General features: G+C 42.4%; 1 protein-coding gene across 1 annotated transcript; it reads left to right on the top strand.

The window, feature by feature from the left end:
- Nucleotides 1–808: 808 nt before the first annotated feature.
- On the top strand, nucleotides 809–8062 carry erfl1 (Ets2 repressor factor like 1). Its single transcript, XM_070912678.1, has 5 exons — nucleotides 809–875; nucleotides 1528–1762; nucleotides 3583–3760; nucleotides 5430–5559; nucleotides 7245–8062. Exons 1-5 carry the CDS (start codon nucleotides 815–817, stop codon nucleotides 8060–8062), a joined length of 1422 nt encoding a protein of 473 aa, XP_070768779.1. The 5' UTR covers nucleotides 809–814.
- Nucleotides 8063–10965: the final 2903 nt, after the last annotated feature.

Below are 10965 nucleotides of genomic sequence, written 5' to 3'. Positions count from 1 at the left end.
ACTTATTCTAACTCATACCAGTATTCATACCAGTAGTTGTTTATTTGTGTCAACTACCCAGCCAACATAAGACATCAAATATACTGTTTCAGTGATGAAATGTTCTTACATTTGTGAACAAAACTCTTTGTCTCAGACATTTAAAAACTAAAAACTATTGCCCCTAAATCATCATATAATGAACGAAAAATCTGAAAATGGACTTTATCGTCAAATAACAAACAAAGCCTTTCCTCTTCTAGATCATCAGTTGCTATAACTAATGTTAGTGTAACTGAACATAACTTTGTACATAGATCTTTGACTTAGTGTGCAGTTTCTGATTTTAATAACTCCCCCAAGGAATAGCCAAGCCATATTATATATTTAAAGAATCCTATATTTAATGTAGAATATAGCTCAACTTTAACATGGTTTTCAAAAGTCTTCAGTTCCTGTTGTTCATAAATGCACTTCAGGGATGTCCACCATGTTGCATCAGACACAACTTCAGGTGGCCACACAAGATAACATCTATCAAACACCTGATCTCTACCAAAGACATATGAAACATAACCTTGCCATATTTCGAATTAAGGTATGTTTTTGAATTCATAATGACCCTTATGCAATACCTGCATTTCCAACAAAGTTTACACTCACTGAAATAAACCTGCTGGGTAGCTGATTCTGGCTTTAGCAAAAATGTTTCTATGAAATGTCTTTACTCATTTTTCAGAATGTTCAAATTCATATGCAAAAGTCAAGTAATCTTTGTTTTCTGACTTTGTCCCTCTATGCCATCTCTTGGTTTTGTTTCAGGTGTTGTGGAGGCATGGACTGTAACTGCGTCAGTGATCTGTTGCTCCCCCCGGTGCCCGCACTCTGGACGCCAGGTCAGTCCCAACATCATGCTCATCATTGTTGCATCGGGTTTGCCCAAAGTCATGTATTTCGTCAAATTAAAATCCTCACACGTCTTCATACACATCTCTAAATCTAGACCCAGGTCACGCCTGTGAATTGAGTGTAACCAGACAGCCAAAACAAGCAAATTCATGATAAAACGTAACCATCATCATCAAAATCACAGTGATAGATGAAAAAATTTGTTTCAGACTTTCAGTTATTTGAAAAAAATAACCATACACATGCGCATTGGTAAACAAATTCAGTCTCTGGTAGTAATTGGTTGTATGTCTAATGCTTTTACGAGGCTAGTTAGTGCCAGATTCACTTTGGGATGAGTCGAAAAGCTACTTAACTCCATCTGTGATGTGCATATAGTCGGCTTTTAGAATTCAGACCCGAGCAGCATCAATCAGATCTCTCCCAGCGAGCTGTCATCATCCCGCTGACCAATCTGTTGAGGCTAGAGGGCATTAGCGCAGACTAACATTGCTCAAGGCACGTGCTGTGATATTAAACACATCATCCCTCACCTCCATCACTCATCAGTCATTCAGACAGCGATCCCCCTTGGCAAGCAGCGGGACAAATGACAGGCCCTAACCTCATCCTCCTCTCTTTCCTGCTCCCTCTACCCAGGGTTAGCCTTCCCAGACTGGGCCTACAAGCCTGAGTCGAGCCCCGGGTCCAGGCAGATCCAGCTGTGGCACTTCATTCTGGAGCTGTTGCAGAAGGAGGAGTATCAGGGGGTGATCGCCTGGCAGGGGGACTACGGAGAATTTGTCATCAAGGATCCAGATGAGGTGGCTCGGCTGTGGGGGATGAGGAAATGCAAACCTCACATGAACTACGACAAGCTGAGCAGGGCACTGAGGTATATGTTTGCACATGATGTGTTGAATGTCAAGCAATAACGCTGTTGGTATCAGATAAATCAAGATGTTTATCACACCACAGTTTACATAAATTGTTTACTCTTGTTTGACTGAATCCCCACTTACGTCTCTCTTTTTCATGTTGGTTTAATGGAAAGATAAAGGTGGGGCTTTTCCCGGGGAACGTCAATACCCTCATTTTCTCCTTATCTGTGGACATCCTAATGGAAAGTTCACCATTGAGCTGCCAAAAAAAAAATTCAATAGGGATTTCAAAATTAAACCCCAGTCTGAAATTGCTTGGACTTCTTCAGAGTGGAGGATAGGGAAGCTGCTTGGCACCAAACTTGCCGAAGGTGATTGAAACAATACCGTTCACACTCCGTATCTTCAGCTGTTTACACCCCCAACCGCACACACAGTTTTCTTATGCAAATACACACTACCCCGACTTGTTCCCCTCGCCCACCCCCTTCCTCTGCTTTCCTTTGGCCTCTTGTTAATGGGGGCTGTCGTCAGAGTCTAATTGTTATGAATTGGCTGGGGCCACAATTAGCCTTCTTAATTAGCCTCACTTAATTGCTCAATTAAGGGCCACGGCACAATTGCCACGCAAAGCAAAACACGTAGACATCATTGCACTGGGCGCAGCCACTGTGGATACATGCTGATACGTACATGCTGCTGTGTTTGTTGATATAGTGCGTCTGCATAATGAGGCGTTGCTTACCAGTATTTAATGCTGAGGTTGTCTAATGCATTCTGTATTTGCACTTACTGTGGTCACTTTAAAACAAAGAAATCTAAGTGCTCAAACAAACGGCGTGCGTGATTTAAACTTATGTCTCGCGATGGCACATTTGCAGGTTTTTCAATTTGCAGTATCCCACTCTCCCCCACCTGAGCACTCAGCTCCTTTACCTGAGCCAGATGGTGCCATGTTTTGCCTTTACTGCTGATCAGCCTGGCAGACTGTACATTGTGACACCTCAGTGGGTGGCACAGGAAACTGGCATGACGGCGGCTCGACATGCCCAGCGGGAGACACCTGAGGTCGCTACCGTGGAGACTTCTGTTGTGGTCCCACCTCTTTGTAAATGTGCTTTTCTCGCTGTCATTCACATTTATACATCACCTGGGCTGGATATCATGTTTCAGAGTCCAAACTGCTTCTGATGATTCAAATTAAATACCACGTCCATCCTGAAATCTTGTGAATTATTTTCACTTTGACGGTGTCAAATTAGTGTTTTTCTGAATAAAATCAAATTGTTTACTTAGTAGAAATACACTTCTCATTTTAAGACACCAATATTTTTCAGGATCAGGATAGTATCTTTTCATTTATTTTGATCCCATAATATGTGTATCAAAATCTAATATCCATATTATTATTTGAATTGATAAATAGTCTGATGAAAGCAGTATTTTGTTTTGTTGTTTTTTGTTTGGTAGTGTAATGTTCGCAGTATGTTAATGGCCTCTGAGAATCAAAGGGATTCTGATTTTTGACTTTTTGTCTGTTAACTGAATAAAATTTCACTTTAAAGAACCGTATTGTATTGAATCAAGGCAGTCAGGCATGAATTGATTTGACGAAGGAGGAGATGAATAAAAACAGTGGGAAATCAGCTTAGCTCTCACCCTACAGCGCTGAAGTTGTTTACTTATTCTTTTCTGTTAGCGATGAAACACAAAACCTTGATGTGAGCATTATTTTAATCCTTCCCATCTCTTTTCCTTTTCCTCTTCCTTTTTCCTTTATCCTCTATCCCCTCACTCCATTCCTCCTTCGATATCCTGTCCTCCTCCTTTGCAGGTATTACTACAACAAGCGCATTTTGCACAAAACCAAAGGGAAGCGTTTCACCTACAAGTTCAACTTCAGTAAGGTCGTGTTGGTGAACTACCCCATCCTGGACATGACCAACTCTCCCTTCTTTCTGGCCCAGAACCACTTCAACGGGGGATCCACCGCACCAGACTGTAGCCCAGAGGTACGAAGGGTAGGCTGGAGGGACTGGGAGAGGGTGGGATTGGGAGAGGGATATATTTTGTTGTATTTTTTAAGATAAATATCAAAGTCTCAATCGTATAGAAACAGAAATTTACAGTCCGACACATTTAAAACATGAGACTGTAAAATATAACCATATCAGATTTAACTCCCTACAACATGTGTCTCTATAGCAGGTAATAAAAATAGTATTTAAATACACAGGGAATTTAATAAAGAGAAAACTGAAACAATGAAAGAAGAGTGAGAAATAGCAAGTCCTTAATTTTTTATTAATAGTGATTAAATTCAGGTAACTGAAATCCATTTCACTGTAGTGATTCTGCTGTTGTATCTCTCAGGCTCCCGCTGTGAGTTGGCTTTTTTTTACAAGAGAATGGGTGGTATTCATCGTGTCTATCTTTTATTCACTCTCTAATGGTGATCATAATAGAATACTTATTGTTTGCCCTGAGAAATTGTAAAATTTGTACAGAGATAAATTGTATCAGAACACAGCAAAAGGGAAGCATGAACAAAAATGTCCTAATTTAGTTTTATAAGATAATCTTACTTTATTTGTTAGGTCTATTAAAGTGATGAGATATTTAGAGAAAATAAAACAATGAACAAATCAGTTTAAATGTTTTAAATTCTACACTGTATTATGGATATAGCCACACAAATTGTTGAAGAAGACTCTGTTTTCTAACTTGGACGTGAGTGCCAGTGTGCAGGTAATTTTATTTCAAACAACTGATGTCCTAGAAAGTGCACATAACTTGAAAGTACAGTAAGAGAGAATCATCCATCATTTGTCTGTGCTATCCTTAAGATCGGATAAGGAGACAGAGACTCTGAAGGAGACAGTGGAGGGGGGGACGGTTTTAACTTGTCCTTAAAACAAAAGAAGACGTTATCCCCTCCTTCTCTCATCCCCGTCTCCAATGGCGTATCCATCTGTCATCGATTGAAAATGAAAGAAATAGAAAGCAAAGGGGTCGCGTCAGATCAGATCAATGGCGGGTCATTAATGCGGTTTGTTAAGCAACGCAGATCTCACAGCTTGGGCGTACAGTCTCGCCTTTCAAACTTGGGGCTGCGGGGTGACAGATACTATTGATCCAAAGTCCTGCCAGGGAGAAAAAAAATCCCCCCTTTGTCCCCTTGATTCCTGAGATTCAACTGTTCCATGTATTTTACCTTGCCTCCTTCTCCTTCACATATTTTAAACTGAAAAAAAATACACACACACACAGCCGCCCTACATCCTGAATGGATGTCACTCTCTCAGATCTCAGTCCTATTCGTCCTGTGTCCCTTCACACAAACTGGCCCACAATCCCTCTCTCTCCTCGTCATTTATCCTTTGTGCCCACGATCTTAATCGCTGGTCTCCATTTGACTCTGTACTCTTCCTGCCTTTGAGTCTCTGAGCCTCAGCGTCCTCCTACCTCCCTTTTTACCCCGAGTCCCATGACACCCCTTTTTATCCTGTCCTTGCTGCGACTCTGTCACTGTTTGCATCACGCTCTGCAGGGTGCTGCTGTCAACATATGACTTTACCCCGCACACCGCATGCAGCGCCATAATACAACTTCAACCACGTACACAAGCTAATCTTAATCTTTTTCCACTCTCTTTTTTTTCTCCCTCTCTTTGGCGTTCAGGCCATACAGTCCCTGTTTCCTCGTTTGCCAGACTCTGGCAGGGGAACGTCCCTGTTTGAACGAGGGACCACGGCACCAGGGCCCGAAGGAGACAAGATGAGACTGGACTCATTCCCCTTCCTCGGTTCAGGTGAGCTAATAGAAGGAGAAAAGTTTGGTGCCAGTGCCAAAATAGGAATCTTTCAGTATCCCAGAGACAAAGCCTTCTTCATGTGGAAAGAGACAGCTTGTATAGAGGGTGTATGAGGTGTATAGGCTCAGTATACACAGAAAACAGACCTGCTTAAACAAGGAGGAGGAGGAGAAGGTAGACAGAAAGAGGAGAGCAGGGAGAGAAATGAGGATATGGGGAGGCATAAACATTTATTGTTAAAGGAAATAGGAGAGATGGCTGTCCCATCGCAGCCAGCAGTGAGGCTGTGCTTCAGGTGAGAGAGGCCAGGTTAGCTTGTGAATTATGCATTTCAGCAATGGTAAGAAACAATTGAAGGCTGGAGAAATCATCCACCTTTTCAGCGCGATTGCTCTCATTTGTCCTCGTCTTTCTCTGCATACGAGTGTCAACGAGTGCAGCGTGGATTTGTTTGCTCGGGTTGACAGTAAACGTGCGTTAATGCATCTGCCTTTGTTTGTATTTCTGCACACTCTATACGTGCATCAGAATGTGTATGTATGTGCAGAGCGGGAGAGGTAGTGTGTAAACAGATGTACTCACACACACACACATGCACTCCTCATCACACAACCTGCCCCCCTCCCTCCCCACTCTGTTTGTCCTCAGGTCCTATTCCCCCCTTCTTCCCTTCTCACCCTCCTCTCCCTCCCATGTGTCCCCGCTGTCCTAATCCCTTCCCAGGCAGGAAGGCCCTAATTGAGGGTGCAGGCTTCAGTTTGTGGCCTGTGGGCGCCCATTACTGTGTTTTCATAAGCAAGTGAGGCCTGCCTGACTGATTCAATATTCATGTGTCTGCCAGCTACTCCTGGCCCAGCACGCAGAGACTTCACCACTGTCAAATTAGCCCTGCATAGTAAATAACAGAGTGAGGAAGAGTGAGAGAGGTGGAGGGTGCAGCAGAGAGAGAGAGAATCTTTGGGTTGCTTGTCAGTTGGAAGGAAGTACAGTAGGTTGAGAGGCAATGCTTTTGTTTGTTCATTAAAATTGAATTCCAGCATCACCTCAAATGTACCCCCCTATATCCTGCTACCAGGCGATGCTTACAAGGAGCTGAATTCAAATACGGTGCAATATTTAATTTGCCACATCTTGAGGTTTTGGCGTAATCTGAAATGATACGATGACATGTCAAAACATTGCGGGGGACAAGAAACAGACAGTTTGCAAGTTTCCTTTCTGTCACTCACTTAACCTCTGGAAGTACACAGACTAGGGTGCTGATGCATTCTTTATTATTTCTCTAGCTAGATGTTTCGACAAGGTGACATTCACCCCTGTGATGATGTGCAGCCAAAAGAGAGGCGGCATGTCTCCAAATGTTTCTCTTTTAACATACAGAAGTAAGAAGCCATTTGGAAGACGTAAACTCAGCTTGATTAGTTGTGAGATTTTTTAGTTTTCACTGCAGTGCAGAATCTTTGTGTTCACATGGTGGGTGTACTACACAGTACTGGCATGCATAAATGAACCATCAGGTTTTTTTGTTGAAAGCAACCGTGCCAGAATTGGCCCCTGTGGCTTCTGATTGGAATTGCTAATACCGTTGAGCATAATTAGTGAACGTTCTTGGATGTTGTATGTCAAGAAACCTTTGGCCCTTCTGAGAGCTAACCTCCATCTCTGGATTTTCTCTATCCTAGGTGCTCCGTGTTACTCCAAACCCCCGTCCCTGCTGGGCCCGTACCCGCGCAACCCACCCTTTGACTACCCCTGGGGCTTCAACCCCTACCTCCCAGGGGCCTTCTCTCTCAATAACTGCCCCAAAGTGCCCCCTGGCTCCCTCTACCCCTCCCAGTTTTACCCCAACCCTTTGCAGAGCAGCCTTTCCCAGCTGCCTCACCCCTTCTCCTCCCTGCTCCCCCCAGGGGAGACAGGTGGGGGTGAGAGGGGCGCAGCGGGGCAAACCGGAGGGACAAATGGCTCGGCGGGTGGTCAGCCAGTCAGGCTCTTCCTGCCACCCTACCCGGGGAGCCTGTCAATGGGTCGGACGGACATTGGCAACGGGGCTTCATTGGGGGAAAGGGAAAGGGGGGAGGCCAATCCTCCAGGCACGGGGCTGAGTCTGGGTCTGGGAGCGGTCGCCCTAGGAGCCGGGACTGGGACAGGCCGGCAGAGCCCCACGGAGAGGAGAGGAGGGGTGAAGCAGGACCCGGAGTCAGACTCAGACCTGGAGATCACAGATCTGAGCGACTGCAGCTCAGACAACGAAAACGAGCATGAATTCAGCATCAGGAAGGAATCCAGCCTGGCGAACCGATCACAGATAGTGTTGGATGGAAAGAAAGGGAGCGGGCTGCCACCCATCTCCTCTCTCCCCCCGCCAGCGTCCCCACATCCTCTGAAGAGCCTGATGCCCATCAGTCCTCCACCCCCGTCCCTGCCTCGGTCGCTTTCCCCTTCCATGGCTGTGCATGAAAGACACAGGGAGACAGAGACTCTCAAAATGATACGCAGCTAATACATTCTCTCCTGCGTCCACCATCTTGCCACTCTGTGCTCTGATAACTCTCTTTTTCTCTCCTTTCTTTTCGCTGAGACACTTTTCTGCTTTAAATTGTCAACTCCCCAATCACTCTTGATAGATACTTTTTCCAGGAAAAGCAGTTATGTTCTTTACTTCTAAAATCACTGTTTCCCTGTTTGCTGTGTAAGTTTTTAACTTGCCTACAGTCCATTACACCACCGACTTGTCCGTCTTGGAATATATGGGGCGTACAGTTTTTAGGGTATCGGCTGTCTGTCTCACCATCTTGTCCTTTCTGTTTTGATCTCTCACACCAAATGATCGCTCCATGGTTTTGTTCGCTTGTTTTAAGTGTTGCCAGCAGCAAACTACAATTTGCTGTCTGCAGCCGAGCTATGATAGAAGGCAGTGAGGTGGTAAATTACAACGCAGCAATGCCTGCCTTGACAAACATTAACAAACAACATCCCTATACTAACAAAACAGAACAACAAATAATGCTCAGATCGATCCAATTTTACAGATTTGTCCTGTAATTCTTGAGATTTGGACTATATATGTAATCACCATGACTTTTGAGACACAGTCAAATACTGCCACCTAGTGGTCATTTTAGTCAATGTCTCCTTCAATGAAATCATCTCATCGCCGTAAACCTGTGAGTAAAATTGTTGCCCCTAAAATGAATTTGCACTTACTCTGATTTTGATATGATATTGTTTCATGCGGGTTAATTTAAATGTTAAAATCCACATTTCTAATAGTGTTAACTGTGATAGTCTGTGAATATTTATTTTGTCCTGTGGTTCAAGTATTTTCTAGAAGGAAAGAAAAAGAGAGCAGAGGGAGCTGGACCAATCTAGAAATTTGTATGAATATTTCTGTGTATATATTTTATTATGGTGTACATTACATTTAATTATTATTCACTATGATAAGATTTAGCTGTATTGTTGTGATTTAATTCAGTATTTAAACATGTTGGAAAAATTATAAGCTTAGGTGTATCAAAGTTTAAATTATTAATGGCAGAAGATCTGCACTCTGAAGATGTTTTTCTATGATGAGGACAGAGTTCACACTGGGAATTGTCTCTGATTTTCTCAACCCCAATTAATTGTGCCCTTTGGTCATTTTTGCCAGATGCCCAATGTACAAACCCTTTGGGTTCAAAAATATGCCGGTAGACTTATTTTTATAGTTAGCATTCACCCAGTGTAACTGTACTGTAATTAGTCTAATGTGAATAATATTGGTCTTTGCATTTTCTTTTTTAAATCCTCCCCCCAAAATCTGTTTTGATTATTTTTCAATCTGTGCTTTTTGTCCATGCCAGCAGCAGAGCAATTGGGTTTTCTTGAGGACATTTAACAGTGGGGGGAAAAAATATTCAAAAACTGTTTATCTTTGCTCGACCCAGATCTAATGAAAAAACATCCGTTCTCCGGCCCCATTTCTCAGCACAGAGTGAACACTAACCCATATTGTACAGCTTCATAGCCTTTATAGCCTATGGTTTGTCAAACAGTGGCGGTATACGATTAGTTGTGAAAGCTCTATTGTAAAGTTAATGTAAAGCTCTATGTTTGTTGAGTTGCTACAGGAAAGGCCTCCAGTCACCTCCGCGTGGAGTACACTAACTAACAGCTGTAAATACTGTTTCCTTTGTGTGTGTATGTGTGTGTACACATCCAAAAATGACAATGCAGTGGTTTTACCTGTCACCTCTCTTTGTTTTACTGTAAAGAGGAAAAATGGAAAGTGCAAAAAAGAAGAAAAAGATTAATATCTTCAAAAGCAATAAACATTATTCTGGATAGTGGACTGTTGGAGACTGTGAGTCTGTTGAGTGGATTCATTGTGCGGCACCGAGCAGCGAAAGGTAGCTGTTCCCTAAGTGTTTGAGATTCATTGCAGGTTTTTCATCACATAGTTATTTATGTTAGTGACCAAACATTGATAAAACATATTCTTTTGGACACCACAGTACATTTACACATTTGGAATTAAACTACATGTTGCTATCCGATCACGTTATCACGTCATCTCTTGTAGTTAGTAAATTATAATTTATACAATTCAAACGTTACTAAAAAAAGTGAAGAATACAAAATAGTGATGTAATGAATGAATTTTGCATTCCTGCAAATATGTGATTCAAAAGTGCCATAAAATAATTTGCACAAGCTTACTGCAGAGAGCTACATTGTGAAGAAATTAAGAATTCAAAATTGAGAAGTTTGATTTCATTGCAGCAAAGTGATACAGATTTCTGTTAAAACAGCCCATATTTTGTCCTCACTTAATTAGATTAATGAAAGCATCAATTGAATGATCATAGAATGACTCATGACAATAATATATAGATTCTAATGCTAATGGGGTGAACGTGTTCCTAATTTGGAGTATGAAAGTTATTGTTTTCCTGTTTTACTTACTTTCAATACTGGCACAATAATAAGGTGAAAATACACACACACTCACACACACACACACAATACTAATAGCAGAAATAGCAGTTCACTCAACATATGTGCTGATAAAAAATGCAAAACAGTATCCGTCATCTGCTAACCCCTCAGAGACAGCGTCTACAAAGGTTTGGTAAGTCATAGCCTGAGTGAGGAACACGTCCCTCCAGCCTAAAGCAGACACTTGTTGTGACAATCAATGACACGACGTATGAGGTCTTAAAACACCTTTTAAGTAAATTTGCACGTTTGAACATAAAGGGGCACGACTGAGGAATGTTTCGCAAACAACATGATGACTTTAACTATCGCATCAGAAATGTTAAAACTAGATTTAATCAGGCTTATGATCATGATACAAACAGAGGAGTAAACCTGATGGGGAAGCAGACAGAGAGTCTAGTAGGAAGGACCACAGCAGGAAAG

Source organism: Enoplosus armatus, chromosome 9, assembly GCF_043641665.1.
Source record: "Enoplosus armatus isolate fEnoArm2 chromosome 9, fEnoArm2.hap1, whole genome shotgun sequence".
In the NCBI taxonomy this organism is placed as follows: domain Eukaryota; kingdom Metazoa; phylum Chordata; class Actinopteri; order Centrarchiformes; family Enoplosidae; genus Enoplosus; species Enoplosus armatus.
Note: the sequence above shows the minus strand (reverse complement) of the source record. Positions and strands in the feature narration are given on the sequence as shown.

What these genes read in the sequence shown, in the direction of transcription:
- erfl1 (XM_070912678.1), top strand. Translation starts at nt 815, where the DNA reads ATGGACTGTAACTGCGTCAGTGATCTGTTGCTCCCCCCGGTGCCCGCA. An exon ending in GCCCGCACTCTGGACGCCAG is followed by an intron (nt 876 to 1,527) that starts GTCAGTCCCAAC and finishes CCCTCTACCCAG; the next exon opens with GGTTAGCCTTCCCAGACTGG. An exon ending in CACCAGACTGTAGCCCAGAG is followed by an intron (nt 3,761 to 5,429) that starts GTACGAAGGGTA and finishes TTTGGCGTTCAG; the next exon opens with GCCATACAGTCCCTGTTTCC.